At 56.4% G+C, this 18,741-nt stretch overlaps 1 protein-coding gene across 1 annotated transcript in view; it reads left to right on the forward strand.

Annotated features, from left to right (window-relative positions):
• Nucleotides 1–687: 687 nt before the first annotated feature.
• Plod2 (procollagen-lysine,2-oxoglutarate 5-dioxygenase 2) overlaps nt 688–18,741 on the forward strand; it is a 70,590-nt gene continuing 52,536 nt past the window's right edge. The window contains exons 1-3 of the mRNA XM_042697563.1: nt 688–904; nt 5,796–5,953; nt 15,581–16,001. Of these exons, the coding sequence (XP_042553497.1) occupies nt 688–904; nt 5,796–5,953; nt 15,581–16,001 (796 nt within the window). The remainder of the gene's footprint in view (nt 905–5,795; nt 5,954–15,580; nt 16,002–18,741) is intronic.

Below are 18,741 nucleotides of genomic sequence, written 5' to 3' on the forward strand. Positions count from 1 at the left end.
TCTCATGTCCGGAGCCTGTGGTTGAGCTGGGGTCTCTTCAATGGTGGTTGAGTGGGGGGTCACACGTGGTGAGCCCCTGGCTGAGCTGGGGTCCCGGGAATTTCCACACTGCACCCCATAACCCCCTGACCTCCCCCTGGCCAGCAGGCGGGGACGCAGGCGCGAGCCCGGGCCCACGCGTCCGTGCTGCGAGCAGGTGTGTTCCTGTGGCCCAGGCCCCCGTGTGTGAGGGAGGCGGCCCCCCCCACACCCCTCTAAGACCTCCGCACGTTTACGGGCCCGTTCCTAAGCTGCCTCCTGGTCTGTCACCATCCAACACGTTGCTCTGTTGTTCTGATGCCGATTAACTCAAGGCGGGGTCTGTTTTCCAATCGCTCGGCACCTAGGCCCCCAGAAGGTGCCCTGGGCTCAGCCCCCTCCCTCTTCTGTCCTAGGGGGTCCCCCAAATTGGAGGTCACGGCCCCTCCTCACCCTTGTACCCTGCGGAGAGGCTGTTCGTCTTCCATCCCAATCACGGGTAGATCGTGTGAGGGGGAGAGAGAGCACAGGTCTGAGCGTTGTGGTGCCCTCGCTTCGTCCCAGCCTGGGGGGTGAATTACCCGGCTTCCAGATTCTTCTTGGCCATCCTTCCCATTGTGTGGCCGGCGCGTGCTTCGTGTGCGTGGCGTGGGTGCTTTCCCCGAGCGCATGGCTGCCGTGGAGAAGCTGGAAACCGACCCCAGGCCCCTTCCTCCTCCCCGTGGTGAGCCGCCGTCCATCTGGTCCTCGCAGGTCCAGTCCCCGGACAGCGCGGCAGCCATGGGCAGCATCGTGTGCAGGTGGGACGGCCCGCCACCTCCCCACGCTTCCCCCGGACCAGGGCGTGAGGGTGAAGGCCGTGGCTTTGGGGGCATGCTGCCTCATGGTGAGTCCCGCCCCTCGGTCTGGACCTCTGCCGAGCCGTGGCCCCCTCGGAGGGAGGCCAGGGGAGGAGGCGGCAGGGGGAGGCTGCAGGGGGAGGCCAAAGCCATGCTGGCCTGCGTTTCCCTTGCGTGTCTGTCCACAGTGAGCCTCGGTTTCCCCGGATGTAAGATAGAAACACACGCCCTTCCAGCCTGGAGGGCCACGGAGATCTGAGGATCGCAGGAGGAAAACAGCCAGGGAGCCATGATGGGGATAGTGAGTGAAAGCCTGTAACGCTGGGCACCCCGTCTTCTTACTGTCAGCGAACCCCTGGACGTTGGGTCTCCTGGCCCCAGTCAAGTCATTGCTCTTTTCTTCGTCACCGTGATAAAGTCGGGTATTCAAGATGGGAGGTTTCTCGTGCGTGGGTATTTCCACATCTCCTCAGTCAGCCTTTCCGGCTTATCCGTGTAAACTAGAGCAATCGATGGATAATAATAGATAGCAGGTAATGTTAGATGATAACCATAATAAAAATAGTATGCATGATAATAACTATTAGACACCATAGTGATAACTTAATAATATATCAATACGAATCAATGATAAGATATGGATCATGTTGATCATGGCGGATCAGGGAGGATGGAGCCGCGTGTGTTGGGGGAAGGGCGGGAGCCGCCTTCCCCTGCCCTGTCTCAACGGAATTCCCTCCTTCCCCTTTCAGGAAGTCGTGTATTTTGAAAGCAGCCCACAACTTGGTTCATCCAGATAGAAAGAGACAGCGAGTTTTCCAATGGAGTGAGTGAGAGAGACACAGACACAGACAGACAGACAGACGAGTTGCATAAGGCTTCAAGCCCTCCTTGATAAGTCAATTTCTCTCTCCCCCCCCCCCCCCCATTGAGTGTTAGCTGTGGAATGCAGGCCAAGGTGGAGTCAAAGCGCTGAGCCCCCCGAATTCCGTGTCCACTCAGTAGGGTGGGATCCGCGTCAGGCCAAGCTCCGACCCGTGCACAGAGCAAAACAGACCCTCGGTGACCTGGGAGGTGAGGCCCAGTGTCCCCCAAGGCGGGCTGTGTGGCTCCTGCCTGTAATCCGGTCCTCTTTTGTCATGAAGACAGACTCCATCCCAGGCAGCAAAGAAGGAGCATCTTTATCTTCAGCGCTGGGATCTAGACGCACAAGGAGGGCGCTTTACAGCACCAAGGAAATTCCACTCAGGCCCAAGCGCCGGTGCCCAGGCCTGCAAGACGGTCGGCATGTCCTCAGGAGACTTGATTACCAGGCCGTTTCCTTTCTCGTCCTGTGGGTTGTGGCTTCCTGTGTGTCACTTTGCCGTGTAGACAGACACAGGATGACACGGACAGGGACGGTGGCCAACTGGACCCCCATCGGGAAACCCAGCACGTTGTACACTTACACCTCTTTTTAACTCATTACACACGCAGTGCACTTTTATTCATTCCACAGAAGGGCTCTGCTGGTCCCGACGCTTTGCGTGTGAAATGCGCCTGGCCATGTTGCCCAGGGTGGCTAGGAAACATTCGTGTCTCCTTGCGTGGTGTCACAGAGAGAGGATGTTGTCCTTCAAGGAGGCTGGTGAGGACAAGGTCATTTGAAGGGCAGAGCCATGGACCCGCTGTTGGACCTCGAAACGAGATGTGTTGGGGGTAGCCGTTCATAAAGGAAAAGCCAGAGCCCCAGAGGTTGGCGCCGGTCCACTGCGGCCTGTCTATATGTTCATGACTCTCCACCGTGGAGATAACAAAGCAGAGCCCAGCCGCTGTGAGTTCAGATCACGCAGGACCAGCCGAGTGAAAGCACGCGGTTGGTATTACCTGAGAAGGTGGCTCAGTGGTCGAGTGCTTTTTCTTAGTAGTTTGTTGGAAATAAGAGACTCACAGGACTTTCCTGCCCAGGCTGGCTTTGAACCTCGACCCTCAGATCTCAGCCTCCTGAGTAGCTAGGATGACAGGCGTGAGCCACACATTCTTACCTATTATTCATAATTCCTAGTCCAGTTATTGATAATACATATAGTGTTACATTATGCAGGCGGGTGGCTGGAATTTGTAGCTATAAGGGGAGGAGGGAATTCAGAGTGCTTTTCATAATGACTAGAATCTCCAGGAGTTATATAACAAAGTGGGTTACCAAACTAACCTGCCCTTAAGAGTTTTCCAGCTATGTAGTAAGCTCAAGTTTAGGGAAAGCAGTGTTTCTTGGGCATGTTATCTTGCTGTCTGCTTGTCAGCTATTTTTTTCCAGGGCTCTATGTTTAACTTATATTGACAAGAGGCAAGCTTGGAAAATCCATCTCTCTGGGTTTAATAAACGAATATGAAATTCAGCTGTTCAGCTCGTGATATAAAATGGGTCTACGAATGCATTTCTTACACCTCTTGGCAATTATAAATCCCGGGAAACAGACAAGCAGCACTGAAGAGTAGAGAAAGTAGCTTCTTGACCTTTGTCATGGACAATAACAGCATTTCGTGACACGCACTCATTTTAGTACGAAATTACCCAGGGGCGTTCTTTAACGTAAGTATGGAAGTTACAAATATTGCAGGCTTGCAGTTTATTCATACATATTAGGCCTAAACCTCGTTTTCTATTTGCAGTGACGTGATTTTTTTTTTTTTTACCATCACATTACTGAATTCCTCATTGTCATAAGAAATGTTTACTATTCCTGATACTATGTTGGACACGAATGATACAGTTTCTGGCACTGTGTCTGATGCTCTCGTTAGGTAAAAGGTGTTCACCTAAAGTGATGTCAGGCTCCGATAAACCTATAAACCCAGGCTTCGATTCCTCTGCTCTGTGAAGTTATACACAGTAAAACACAAACTCATTTGCTCAAATTGCCTTTGTAAAGTCACTGAACATAATTTAATTCGGTTTAAATGTTTTATGACACCATGCAAGCCCAGCGTTAGAAATCAGGGTTATTTAAACTGTTGGTTTCTACAGGATGGGCAGTCAGAAGGTTCTAGAAAAGGAATCTGAATGCTGGAGAATGGAGCTGGTCCCCACCCCATTGTCCCAGAGCCAGAGGCTGAACATCAGGACACACGCCAGGGGGCAGCAGCGGCCTGCGGAATTTTCCACTACTCCGTGTGCAGGAAGTGCTTCGCATCAGTGGGTGTGAGTTTGAAGTGCGTTCTGTGCTTTGACAAGCAAAGCCAAATCATTTGGGTCGTGTGCACTTACAGAGTCTACTTTTCAACCTTAAAAGTTCACAGGGAGTAAAAAAAGGGCACCCAGAGTCAGACCCGCTGGAATTCCTTCTTCTTTTGTGGCCTAAACATAAAACACCAAAACAGACCCGATTACATTGCTCTCATTTAAAATTATCTTCTGCAAGTATAAAAGCATTTTACACTCACGGTGATAGGTTAAGCTGTTAATTTAAGTAAGTTAAAGGTTTAAAATGACTATGTTGGGCCTGGCACCAGTGGCTCACCGCCTGTCATCAATCCTTAGCTACGCAGGAGACTGACATCTGAAGACTGAAGTTCAAAACTAGCCTGGGAAGAAATGTCTAGGAGACTCTTAAAACTCCAGTTATCCCATACCAAAAAAAACCCCTCAGAAGTGGAGCTGTGGCTCAAGGGCTGGAAGGCCACCCTTGAATTGAAAAGCTCAGAGACAGTGCCCAGGCCCTGAGTTCAGTCCCCAGTACACACACACACACACACACACACACACACACACACACACACACACACACCTGACCCCTTCACTTAGGACCTTTCCTGTGTGATTTAGAAAAACAAAATACATTAGGTTACATGGAAGTAGGTTTAATCGGTAGCAAGGACTGAGCGGATGGGGGCCATGGGAAGTGGGGAGTTGGAGAGATACTTGCCATTGTTCCTTCAAGGCTTTTGTGATACACATTAATGCCTAGGAGCCTCCTATCCATCAGGCATTGCGTATATGCGCGCGTGTGTGTGTGTGTGTGTGTGTGAGAGAGAGAGAGAGAGAGAGAGAGAGAGAGAGAGAAAGAGAGAGAGGAGGAGGAGGGGTGGCCTGGCTGTGGATCTCCACATCGAGTTCAAATGGAAACCATGTGGTTTCCTTCTGTAAGAGGTCTCCTGGAGAGAAAGGAGGAAGGAGTCTCATCATGGCCCACTTGTGAACTCTAGTTTCTGGAATTTTCCATGGATGGCTCAAGTGCTCATTATATAGAACACAAAGGTAGGAAGACAAATGTCTCCACGGTCACAGTGTGGAAATACGCAACAAGGAATGGGATGTCTATCTGCCCCGTAGGTCCCTCCGGGGAGACTTGGGGGGGTGAGTGGGAATGACAGGGAGTGGACGGTGGGGGGGTCAATCCAGCCTCCAGCCTGGCTAAGTTCACATCCAGCCAGACACAGAACCCTGTCTCCGATACCGAAGCCCCCGTGTGGTGTAGCTTGTGGTGGTGCCACGAGAATTCGAATACGATCGTGTATGTGGCTCGGGTCCGATTTTGCCGACGGTTAACCAGTTGGGGGAGAAGGAAAGAAGGCAGCGCAGAAACGGGCTTTGTGTCTGTGCAATTCCGAGCTATGGAAGCAAATTGACCCAGAAATACCCTCCGGGGATAAAAAAGACCTCTGGTGAGCAAGCCAGCTGTAAGTACTGATTTTCTTGAGGGAAAGAGAAAAGAGGAAAACTTCCAGACCACAAGGTTTGCCTCTTTGGAAGCTCCTGGCATCCGAACTGGGCATGGTGGATTTGTTAAGTGGTCTGGTTCTGGGCCCTTGTTAAAATGGAAATATGAAGTCATCAGAAACGCAGCTGAGTCACAGACAGACGGAAAAGCCTCCCCCTTCTCGGTGCTGAAGCAACGGGGCAGTGTGTCTTGGGGGGCCATCTCCTTAAGACACGGAATCCGTGTCTGGTTCTGACAGTGCCAAAGCCAGGAGCCCAGACCACAGTCTCCACGTGCAAAGACAGCGAAGGTGAAGAGGACTTAGGCTTCAACCAGGAACGCTCAACTGAGTTCCGGCGGCTAGGAGGCCTCTCTCTCTCTCCCCCAGCCCCAAGCTCCACAAATGAACTAAGGCAGGTGGGAGTTAATCAAGCACCCCCAACGGCTGAATAGCAGATAATTGCACCCCGTCCCGCACGGTGTTTCTACGCGTTCAAATCGCCCTTTTGCAAGCTGCATTCTTCAAAGGGCAGCATGCAGACAAAGCACATTAGTAGGAACCACACACACGTCCTGGTAAAAGATAAACATAGGCTGTCTACCCAGGTCTCCTAAAAGCATTTCTCTCCAGATCTCCTCCTGTGCAGATACAGGCCTGCGCTGTACACACCGCAAATTCCAGTCCTCCACTTGAAAGGCATGCGTTTGAAGGCTAGAGGACAGTTAGCCTGAAAACACCTTCTTCAAACACTTCTTATTCTTGAAAGTTCAACTCAACATGTTCACTTGCCTGCCTGCCTGCCTGCCTCCCTCCCTCCCTCCCTCCCTTCCTTCCTTCCTGCCTGCCTGCCTTCCTGCCTGCCTTCCTTCCTGCCTTCCTGCCTTCCTTCCTGCCTTCCTGCCTTCCTGCCTGCCTTCCTGCCTGCCTTCCTGCCTTCCTGCCTTCCTTCCTGCCTTCCTGCCTGCCTTCCTGCCTTCCTTCCTGCCTTCCTGCCTTCCTGCCTTCCTTCCTGCCTTCCTGCCTTCCTTCCTGCCTTCCTGCCTGCCTTCCTGCCTTCCTTCCTGCCTTCCTGCCTTCCTTCCTGCCTTCCTGCCTGCCTTCCTGCCTTCCTGCCTTCCTTCCTGCCTTCCTGCCTGCCTTCCTGCCTTCCTTCCTGCCTTCCTGCCTTCCTGCCTTCCTGCCTTCCTTCCTGCCTTCCTGCCTTCCTGCCATCCTTCTCTTTCCTGTGCTGTTCTTGGGGCTTGATCTCAGGGGTGGTGCTCCACCACTCGGACCACAGCTCCACTTCCAGCTTTTTGGTGCTTCCTTAGTGATAAGAGTCTCATGGTGTTTCCCGGGCTGACCTCAAACTGCAATCTTCAGATCTCAGCCTCCTGAGTGGCTAGGATGACAGGCGTGAGCCACTGGCTCATTTGTAAATTTTATAGTGGTATGAGAGCAATGATTTATATGATCACATGTATAATGGCTGCTGCATGCACCTACCATGGACGGACCGCAGGGAAACAAGCAAACCACTCTTATTTCAGTAAGATCAGAAAACAAACGGTGTTATAAACCACCCATGACTTCAAAGCTGGCTTCATTGTTCTGCTAAGACAATTTTGAGAAAAATCAAATCCTCTTCTTCATCTATCGACTGCTATTATTAAAAGAGAGAGTAACTCCAAGAGGGGACATTTTGAGTCTTTATTATATATTATTATTTCAAACGTGTCAATAACATGTCAATGTTTTAAATTGGCCAATGAATATGGTTCGTATTTTTGGAACAGGATCTTGGTCTATCATCCAGGCTGATCATGAAACTGTGATCATTCTTGTGTCTCAGTCTTCTGATGGCTGAGATTACAGCTATCTGCTACAATGCTGTGAGCATCAACTGTAACTGTAAATGGCAGGTTTTCTATTAACTTGTATAAGATTCACAAGTCACAGTATAAAATTACACACACACATATATGTATATATGTGTATATATACTTATAAAAATGAAAACCTTTTGGGATAAGCAAGTGTGACTCAGCTGAATGAGCAGGCATGATCACAGTTATTTACTGTTAACTAAGGACACCACAGATAGTAGACAATGCTTTGTATGGCTGAACACCGGCTCCCTCGCCACAGAGACCCACAGGGAGTGAAGGAACAGAGCGTTGTCTTAACGAAGCATTGCAAGAAGAACTAGAAAAGACAATGAGGTGCAGCGATCGTCCCTCTTGGTATTGGGAATTCTGGTTCCGAATTATACAAGGAGAGTCAGTGTCTTCTGAAGTAAACTACCAGAAGCACAGGCTAGCCGCGAGACGAGCGTATGAATGGGGTCTTTCTCTGCGGTGGAAATGGGGGGTGAATGACCTCCTTCATTCATCACCACACCGCACGCCTGCGGCTCTCAAGGTACCAGACCGGGCCTCCGGTGGGGAAATACAAATGTGTGTCTGTCTGCCCTCTCCCTGCCTGCCTGGAACCACAATCGGGGCCTCACGCCGAGCGGAGGCCGCTCAGACAGGGCAGGCGCCATTTCTCCAAGGATGCTGAGCCTTCAGACCGTTCCTTGCTGTTGTTGTTTTGAAGGACAATGGATTGTATGTTTCAGAGGATTCAAGAGAGGTCGATTCGGGGGGGGGGGGGGGGGGGGGGACTGGAACTCATGTAAGCCTGAGTTTGTTTTCCTTCGGTGTAGGTGAGTTCGTGTGTGTGTGTGTGTGTGTGTGTGTGTGTGTGTGTGCAGCAATCACTATACCTGTGGGCTTCGGCACCATTAGGCTGTCCCTGCGATCATGATTTTTCCTGATAGGTTTTAAAGGATGCACAGTTCATATATTCACCGTATGGGTTTCAGAAATCCAAAACTTCAAGGCCTGTAGATTAGAAACTCCAAGGTGAACACCGAAGAGTCTTCAAATGTAGGTGACTGATTAATAATTTAATAGTAGTTCTTTGAATGACAATAAAGGAAGCCAGATTTCTGGTTCTCTCCGCTCCAAAAAGAATCAGGAAGGGAACCAAAAAAGGAGAGCCAGTAGCGTTCCTTAGCTTTATAAACGTGCACACCGCCATCATCTTTCAAACTCCGGGTTTTCATCTAACGAAAGCTACCACACATCTCTGGTGGCTGTGGGAAGAAGCTATTCCAAAACACCACTAAAAGAAAACCAACAACAACAGCCACAAAGCAATGTGAAGTGGTGGAGAGCCTTGTACCCAGAGGGCTTTGAGTTCAACTCTCAGAAACAAGAGTATGACACAATTTACTAGATGGCTTTCCTAGGCCCAGAGTTCAAGCCCCACGACTGACAAAATAAAAATTAGATGGCCTGGCAATTTGCTCATGAATACAGGTAATCAGACAGAAGTGTCATTTATCTTATAATCTGAATGGCATCTGGAATATAATATCTGTGGTGACTGTTGATACACAAAAAGCCATGGGTAAGACAAAGAAAAAGGAGATTTCTCCCCCCCCCCCCATTTCTGTGATTGATTTGGGGAAATGGATAGTGGAGACAATTTATAACCTTTATTTATTTGGAGTTAGGCAATGCATCATCATTATTGAACACCTGAGGAATTTAAGGGGGCATTAAAGTAACTGATGTCATAATATTTCCCGTTTGCAGATTAAAAAAAAAAAAACTGTTCCAGGGGAAAAAGTTCTTACATAAAAACCTTAAAGGATTGCTTGCTTTTTATGATAGCATATACTGGAAACTTCTTTTAAGGGGAAGGGCACGTAGGTACTTGTTATCCTTTGCACCTAAGCAGTGATTTTTTTCTTTTACTTCAGGATAAAATTAGTGTTCATTATCTCTAAATTGCGATTTTTAAGTCCTGTGAACGGCTAGGAGAAAACGAGAAATAAGAAGGCCTGCGCTTGTGAGCAGCCGTGAGCAGAACAGCACTGTGATTACGTCCCTGAGAAATGACAGCTCAGCCACCCCCCAGCTACCCTCTGACACCCAAGACGTGGGTGCTCCTGGGAGAGGCCTTAAAACCTGGGGTGCTGGCGGGAAGTTCATGGGCGTTCTGTCTGAGAGCCCTCGGGTAGAGTGATGGTTACCGGCAACTTCAAAACACGTTACCTGGCAGCCGCGTGGGGTGCGATCTGCACCTGGAGCACAGAAAATTATACCCCGGGCCACGCTTGTCTCTGGAAGCCTGTAATGGAGACACACTCCAGGAGACAAGAGGAGTTGTGTGTTGGTTACGGGCCGACTTGGCCAGTGCGAGCATTTCTTCATTGGCACACTCCTCTTACACACCAGATTGACTGGAGAAAGATTTCCACTGGACGCGTCTCCCGGATCTTAGGAATGCCCCGTTTGGAATAGCGTTAGCACTTTTAGGATAGATGTCTCAATAGCAGACATGCTCCCAAGACCAACACTTTATCATTTCATACTGTTTCACCCCCCCCCCTTCTCTTTTAATAGCGTCTCTGGTGTTATTTTTAGCTCCAATTATTCTGGCTGAGTCAGTTGTGATCGATGGATGCAGATACTACTACATAGGCAGGCCCGAACGGAGGCTTCCCAGGTCCAGAGAGGCTCTAGGCCTCCATTCTCCGGGAAGTGTACGTGAGGATGAAGGAAAGATCTTGGGCTGGGACGCGTCACACGGGGCCCCAGGACTGTGACGTGAGCTCTTTGAGGTAAGGTATCTAAAGTCTACTCACAGTAGACTAATGATAACAGCGATCCTCGCTAGCACGGGAGCAGGGCGAGAGGCGGACTCCAGCTTACCTGGAGCCCATTTCTGTATAACCACGTAGAGATCTCTCAGAAGAATGAGTGGGAGAGACAGAAAGAAGGCCTTAAGATATTCCAGGGAAATCTGAAGGAATTGAGCTTCCCCTGTCCCCTCCCCTTTCTCCCCCTCCTAAGATTCCCCACAGGCCATTTCTGGAGAATTCTTTCTTAATGAATCTTCCTGATTACATCCTGGCTGCTTCTCTAGTCTAGACTTCTAGATAACTCTTCTTCACTCTCCATCCTTGGAAGGTTCCTGACTCTTGACTTTTTCATGGGTTTCTGGGCAACGTTCTCACGCTGGGGGGACCAGGATGGGTGAGACTGCGTGGAGCTCACCGAATGGTTAGAACACGCGGGGCCGTGTGTCGCGCCCCGCCGCCATTCGAGGCGTGCTGGCATTACCTAGGCCAGCAACTATGTCCTAACAGGGAACAGCACTGAGGCAGCAGGCAGACGGGGTCGGGGGGGGGGTGCCTGCGGGTGGGTGACTCAGAGCCCAGCCAGCTCTGCCCCCCAAACCATCTCCCCAAGTCACAGAACAGCTGCTAGAATCATCCCGGGAAAGCTTGGCTCTCTCTGGGCTGCCTTGGCTGCCTCCCCCCTGGGCCTTGGCTGAGCTCCGGGTTACAGCTGACATCACTTTCCAAGGTACAAGGATCTCACAGCTCTCCTCTGCCCGGGGAAGATTCCATGGAAGCATGGCTAAGAGAGTTAAAAAAAAAAATGACAGTTAATCTGGAGGAGTTTCATGAGGATGGATATTTAGTACAGAAGAAGGAGGAAATGGACTTGCTGTTGCTTTTCTCCTACTCCTAAAGAACCACCCATGAACCACCCAAAAGCTGGAAGTGGCGCTGTGGCCCAAGTGGTGGAGCACTAGCCTCGAGCAGAAGAGCTGAGGGACAGCGCCCAGGCCCTGAGTTCGAGCCCCAGGACTGGCACACACATGGCTTTTGTGGGTGAATAAATCTCTTTCCCTCACCATGTGTCTGAGAAGTTCAGTCCACTTTCTTCAGCTGGTTTTGTCTGAAAACATTTCCAAAGTTGAAAAAGGTCACCTGTCAAACCATGAGTTAAAAAGAAAAGGATCAGAAAACAAACAAACAAACTACTAGGGACCAGAGAATCTGGGACTCACTTTGGATATACAAAAGCCAACTTCATCTTGGTGGCGACTTGATCGCCCTAATTTTAATTAGAAAGGACACGCCCAGGCAGGCACCAGAGGCTCGAGCACACCAGCCACCCTGCTTGCTTGGGGTGCAGAGACAGGAGAATTTGCATCCCAGGTCACGGCTTCAAGGAGACGCGTAAATAGGAGGATGGTGGTCCCCAGGCCCACTCAGGTAGGAAGGGAGATCCAATCGAAATATCCACCAGAGCCATGCAGGGCTGGAAGTGTGGTTCAGTGGTTAGAGCACCTACCTAGCAAGAGCCAAGGCCCTGAGTTCTAACCTCAGGACAACCAAAACTAAACCACAAGATAAACAAAGAGGGAAGAAAGGCTCTGCCCAGACACCGCAGCGTGGAGGGGCATGTTCCACTGTTCCTCCCTCCCTCCCTCCCTCCCTCCCTCCCTGGTGCTTACCCGAAGCTTTTGTGAGCTGTTCACCCCCAACCTGCCCCACTTCACCTCACCTGGCAGCTTTCAAACCCTATGCCAGAATTGGATGTGGCTGGTGAGTTCACAGAATGGGACAATGGCAGACTCACAGGCCCTGGGCCTGGGAAACGGGCCAGGGATCCTGAGCCCTGGAGTTCATGGTTTGAAAACGTGCTCACTGCTCAGGATCAGCTCACCGGGGTTTCCCAGCCACCCCTTCCTTATCTACCTGGCTTTGTTTAAGGGCCTCAGGATGGGCCAGCTCTGGAATAGAGCACAGCTCTGGAGACGAGAAAAGGCCTAGTGCTCCTTTGTGGTCTGGCTTTCCAGAGATGATTATCTCCTAACGATCAATTAAGTTTCTTATCGCCTAAAGGTTAAATAAATAGGTGTGTTTATCTACAGGAGTGTGGAATACAGACGTCTGGGGTGTGGTTAGAAAGTAAAAGCTCTGAGCCCTTAGGCGATAGGGTTTGGATTGTTCTTGAAGCAGTCTTTGAGTTGGGGATCCGGTTGGATCTGGCCACGGGAGGTGTAGATGCGGTTTGGGGGAAGGGTGGTCAGGGACAGGGAGGTGGCTGGTTAGGAAAGCAGTAAGCCAGGGGCCCCTCAGGAGCCTATTAGTGGGCGGGGTGACAACGAGACTGGAAAGGGACCTAGAGATGCCCCAACCGTGTGGGTTAGCACGCAGACAGGAGGTTGGCAGGGAAGGAGGCGGAACATGGAAGGAGAAATGCTTAGCACAGGGTGATGCTGGAAACAGAAGAGGGCAGGGATTTGGTTGCAGACCGTGATAGAAGTGTCTGGCTATTTTGAAAATCCCAGAGAGACCGACCGGCTCTTACCACGGCTCTCTGCAGGGGTGGGGGAAAGAGGGAAAGTGTGTCACCGTCTCCGGCAATTACCGGCGGGCCTCGGTGTGCACACACAGACCACACCCACCCCACACACCTGTCAGTGTGAAAGGGGAAAGCCAGGACCGCCATACCACATCTTCAAGATCTCCAAGAGCACCAGAGAAGCAAGACGTCAACTTCAAGGAGCCTGGGCGGAGCTGCGTTTGGGTTGTGGAAATTGACACCCAACCCCAAAACTTGAGGAAGTATTACACCCCTGAGGACTCTGTTTGCTTCCTGCCTAGGTCTACGGGGGTGGGATTTCCACCTAGAAAGGATGCTAGTAAAGGAACCCAGCGCTGTGTCCGGTCACTCTCTTGGCTGTAGTAGGAACTGAACCCAGGGCCCCTTCCTTGCTAGGCAAGCGCTCGGCCACGGACTGCCAACGGCGACCCAGCTACCGCGGCCACCCTGGGAGCTGAACCGCGGGATGTACCCCACACCCACCCCACCCCGTCCCTTAGCTTATAATTTTTTTCTTCAGACTCAGTACATGGTATTTCATTCTCTTCACAGGTCAGACTTTCCATTTCTTAATTATTCCTGCTCTCCTCTGAACGCTCTCCAGTTTTCCTTTTAAAAAATAGAAATTAGAAAAAAAAAAGAAACACCCATTTTTCTTTTTTCAAAACACAGCACGGCAATCACTAGCTAGGTTCTGGGCACCAAATACGACTTTTTTTTTCCCCTCCCACCTAAAATGTCACACTCCAGGCAACACGTCTTTATGGGTTTCCTTAAAAACACTTTTTCCACACCTGTTTATAACCACCCCCCCCCCCAACAGCCATCTTCTCACCCACATCATCTTAACCTGCTCCTGCCAGGGTTAGACGAAGCTGGGACTGGTGTGAGGAGCACTACGTTTTTAAAAAAGAAAGGAAGAAGAAATGTGAGAGACAGACAGACGGATGGACAGACAGAGGATTTGCTCAGACCCTGGAGGGGCCCCGGGGTGCCATCGCCCATCTCGGTGGACACAGGACACAGGTTTCAGGGCAGGGCCCCGGCGTGCTTCTGGCCAGCAGCCTTTGCAAGCCTGGTTTCTGGACGAGTCCACGGCGGTGCTGGCACGGGTGGGGACAGGACATGTTCACCCGGCCATAAAACCCTGGTGTACAGAGGGACAGCTGGAGCCCGGCCTCTCCACTGCCAGGGGCGGGGACAGCTGCCGGGGTGCGTGGGGCCGCCCAGGGGGCTGTGGGCTGTGGGGTGCGGGGGGGGGGGCTGTGGGGTGCAGGGGGCTGTAGGGGGCTGCGGGGGGCTGTGGGGTGCGGGGGGCTGTGGGGTGTGGGGTGCGGGGGGCTGTGGGGTGCAGGGGCTGTGGGGTGCAGGGGCTGTGGAGTACGGGGCTGTGGGGTGCAGGGTGCTGTGGGGTGCAGGGGCTGTGGGGTGCGGGGGGCTGTGGGCTGTGGGGGGCTGTGGGGTGCAGGGGCTGTGGGGGGCTGTGGGGTGCAGGGGCTGTGGGGTGCAGGGGCTGTGGGGGGCTGTGGGGTGCAGGGGTGTGGGGGGCTGTGGGGTGCAGGGGCTGTGGGGTGCGGGGCGCTGTGGGGTGCGGGGGTCTGTGGGCTGTGGGGTGCAGGGGGCTGTGGGGTGCGGGGGGCTGTGGGGTGTGGGGTGTGGGGTGCGGGGGGCTGTGGGGTGTGGGGTGCGGGGGGCTGTGGGGTGCAGGGGCTGTGGGCTGTGGGGTGCGGGGGGCTGTGGGGTGCAGGGGGCTGTGGGGTGCAGGGGCTGTGGGGTGCAGGGGCTGTGGGGTGCAGGGGGCTGTGGGGTGCAGGGGCTGTGGGCTGTGGGGTACGGGGGGCTGTGGGGTGCAGGGGGCTGTGGGCTGTGGGGTGCGGGGGGCTGTGGGGTGCGGGGGGCTGTGGGGTGTGGGGTGCGAGGGGGCTGTAGGGTGCGGGGGGCTGTGGGGTGTGGGGTGCGGGGGGCTGTGGGCTGTGGGGTACGGGGGGCTGTGGGGTGTGGGGTGCGGGGGGCTGTGGGGTGCAGGGGGCTGTGGGGTGTGGGGTGCGGGGGGCTGTGGGGTGCGGGGGGCTGTGGGGTGTGGGGTGCAGGGGCTGTGGGGTGCGGGGGGCTGTGGGGTGCGGGGGGCTGTGGGGTGCGGGGGGCTGTGGGGTGCGGGGGGCTGTGGGGTGTGGGGTGCGGGGGGCTGTGGGGTGTGGGGTGCGGGGGGCTGTGGGGTGCGGGGGGCTGTGGGGTGCGGGGGGCTGTGGGGTGTGGGGTGCAGGGGCTGTGGGCTGAGGGGTGCGGGGAGCGGTGGGGGGCGGGGGGCTGTGGGGTGCAGGGGGCTGTGGGGTGTGGGGTGCGGGGGCTGTGGGGTGCGGGTGGCTGTGGGGTGCGGCGTTCTCTTCCACGTGCTGGCGTCGGCGCCCGGGGACCCCCCCCCCCTGCGGGGCGCCCCTTCCCAAGGGCGGCGGGAAGCCGCCAGCTTTCCCTTTCCCGGGGCTCCCGGAAGCTTCTGGAGAGGGCCTGGGGGAGGCGGGGGGCGGGGCGGGGGGCGGGGCGGGGGGCGGGGTCCCCCCACCCGGCCGCGGGCGCGGCTCCAGTCCCCGCGCGGCGTGCGGCTCCGCACGTAGGGCGGCGGCCGGGCCGGGGGGCGCGGGGTCCCCGCGGGGGCGGGGCGGGGCCGGGGCCGGGAGGCGGGGCCGGGGCCGGGGCCGGGGGGCGGGGCCGGGGGCGGGGCCGGGGGCGCGGGGTCCCCGCGGGGTCGGGGCGGGGCCGGGGTCGGGGCGGGGCCGGGGGCGGGGCCGGGCCGGGGGCGTGTGCGGGGCGGGACGGGGGCGTGGCCAGGCCGCCGGCGTCCAATGGGCGGGCGCGGCCTCCCCGCCCTCCCCGCGCCCTCCGCGCTTTAACCCCGGGCGCCGCGCCCCGCCTCCGTCCGGCTCCTCCGCGCCGCCCGCCGCCGCCTCCGCCCCGACCCCGGCCCGGCCCGCGTCCTCGCCCGGCCCCGCGTCCTCGCCCGGCTCCGCCGACCCCGGCCCCGCCGACCCCGGCCCTCCGGCCCGGCCCGGCGCCCGCCTCGCGCGCTCTCGCGAGATCCGCGTGCCGGGGTCCCGGGGGTCCCGGGGGTCCGAGGGCGCGCGGCGGAAGATGGTGCGGAGCGCGCGGGGGGCCCCGCGGCCGCCGCCTCCGACGCTGCCGCTGCTGCCGCTGCTGCTGCTGCTGGCGCTGCGCCCCGGGCTCCCGGCGCGGGCCTCGGGAACGCCCGCAGGTGAGCGGGGAGCGGGGCCGTGCGGGGGCCGTGCGGGGGCCGGGACGCGGGGCGCGGGGGCGCGGGGCGCGGGGCGCGGGGGCGCGGGGGCGAGGGCGCGGGGGCGCGGGGGCGAGGGCGCGGGGGCGCGGGGCGCGGGGGCGAGGGCGCGGGGCGCGGGGGCGAGGGCGCGGGGGCGCGGGGGCGCGGGGGCGAGGGCGCGGGGGCGCGGGGGCGAGGGCGCGGGGGCGCGGGGGCGAGGGCGCGGGGGCGCGGGGGCGCGGGGGTGCGGGGCGCGGGGGCGAGGGCGCGCGGGGCGCGGGGCGCGGGGGCCGGGGACCCCGCGCAGGGGGCGCGGGGCGAGTGGGCCGGGGGCCGTGCGGGGGGGGCGCGGGGTTCGGGGGCCGGGGACACCGTGCGGGGGCCGGGGACCCCGTGCGGGCGCCGGGCGCGGGGTGCGGGGCTGGGGACCCCGTGCGGGGGGTGCGGGGGCCGGGGACCCCGTGCGGGGGGTGCGGGGACCGGGGACCCCGTGCGGGGGGCGCGGGGTGCGGGGGCCGGAGACCCCGTGCGGGGGGCGCGGGGGTGCGGGGGCCGGGGACCCCGTGCGGGGGGTGCGGGGGCCGGGGACCCCGTGCGGGGGGTGCGGGGGCCGGGGACCCCGTGCGGGGGGTGCGGGGGCCGGGGACCCCGTGCGGGGGGCGCGGGGGGCGGGGGCCGGGGACCCCGTGCGGGGGGGTGCGGGGGCCGGGGACCCCGTGCGGGGGGCGCTGGGTGCGGGGGCCGGGGACCCCGTGCGGGGGGCGCGGGGTGCGCACCCGCTCGTGCCGCCGGCCCCGCCCGGGCGAGCGTGGGCTCCGTCCCCGGCCGCCTCCCAGCTGCGCGCCCCGTCCTCCTCCAGGACTTGGGGTCCCCCCCCCGTCCGCCCCGGGGCCGCGGCGCCGGTGACCCCAACTCGCCGGCTGTCGTCTGGGCTTGGGGGTCCCCCGCCCCCCTCTCCCCGGCCGGGAGAAAGCAGCGCCCCACCAGCCCGGCCGGGCGCCCCTCCGCCTCCACAGCCAGGGGCGCCATGGCCACCCCGGTTCAAAGGTCGGAGCCCCCACGGCCCGCGCCTCACCCCGCAGCCCGGGGCCTCCACGCCACGGGAGGAACCACACCACCCATCAGCCCCATTGATCAGTCGATCAGTGAACCAGTAAGGGGCTCATCTCCCCAGCCAGCCGGGCTGCGCTTCCTGCTGAGAAGCAAAACACATGGCTGGACGACTCCAGCCCAAGCCTGGCTGCTGCCATCACCCCGAGTGTGTGTGTGTGCGCGCGTGCATGTGTATACACACGCGTGGACATACACATGTATATACAGGCATATACACATACAGACATACACATACATATACACACATACACACATGTACAATGCACACATACACTACACATATACACATACACATACACATACACATACACATACACACATACACATATACATATACATACAGACATACACACATATACACACATGTACAATACACACATACACTACACATATACACACATATACATACATATACACATACGGACATATACACACATGCACACGTTTACACATACACTACACATACACATACAGTACACATATAACACACATATATACGCACACATATACACATGTACACACGTACACACATCTAGTCCCTCCAAGGCCACATCTGGAGAATAGAAGTGTGCGTCCGCTCAGCCAGAGGGACAGGCAGACAAAGGCCCATCTTCTCCGGGAGCAAGGGTGAGGTGGATGGGGAGGAACAAAGATCCTTTGTTGAGAGTACTGAAGAATTCTGATAAAGTGATCTGGAGAAGGCCCGGTTCTTGTATAGGTGGCCTTTTCAGCGTGTGTGTGTGTGTGTGTGTGTGTGTGTGTGTGTGTTGTAGGCACTGCTCTTTATTGTCATTGTTTATTTAAAGGTGTCCCATGTCCTTCCAAGTTCAGGGTCAGAATTCCAGCTGTTTCTCCCACCGTAGCTCTTTAAGTGTCACCCAGGTAGACAGGCCAGTGTTATTTTTATGAACTGCGGCTTCAGAGACAGGAAACGCTAGATGTGGATGTTTTCCTCAGGGCGTGGGGGGGCGGGGGTGGAGAGCAGGTAAAACCCACTTTTAAAATGGAGGTACGGTCTCCGGTGGGGGGCTGAGTGTGGATGTCTTCCCGGCTGTGGGCGTGGGGATCTGCGGGTGGACGGCTGGCACGGTGGCTGGCGGCTGGGAACTTTGTCGCAGGTTAGACACCCGAACCCAGTGGAGTATCGTAAAGGTGGTCAGCGGCACAGACACAGTGTGGCCAGCTTCCTGGACTGGGCTTTATTTTCTCTGTTACCTACCGCATAGCCCGGAGCTACAGGGTAGACACGGACCTCTTCTTTAGGGTACCAGGCTGTCCAGAGGCCTTCCTGAGGACAAGTGCTTGTTTTTATTTCCCCCGGTGTCTGCAAGACCTGGAGGACATCCAGAATCTTGTGGACCCTGTTGAGCCGTCACCCCTTGTCCGTTGAGGGACAGACCCATGAATTAAGTACCCTTAACCACCAGGAGAGGTAATGGGCACCCGCTTGTTCATGCCAGAACACAGAGCTCAAGATAAAGGCCAGCCCCCCCTCCCGCCTGGGGTCAGAGTGACCCAGGCTACAGAGATGATTCCTGTGTGCTCCAGGCAACGTGGCACTACAGCAGAGAGACTGACACGATAAATAGCTACTCTTTTTATTTTC

This window comes from Dipodomys spectabilis, unplaced genomic scaffold (genome assembly GCF_019054845.1).
Source record: "Dipodomys spectabilis isolate Male_0828 unplaced genomic scaffold, ASM1905484v1 ptg000222l, whole genome shotgun sequence".
Classification (NCBI taxonomy): Eukaryota; Metazoa; Chordata; class Mammalia; order Rodentia; family Heteromyidae; genus Dipodomys; species Dipodomys spectabilis.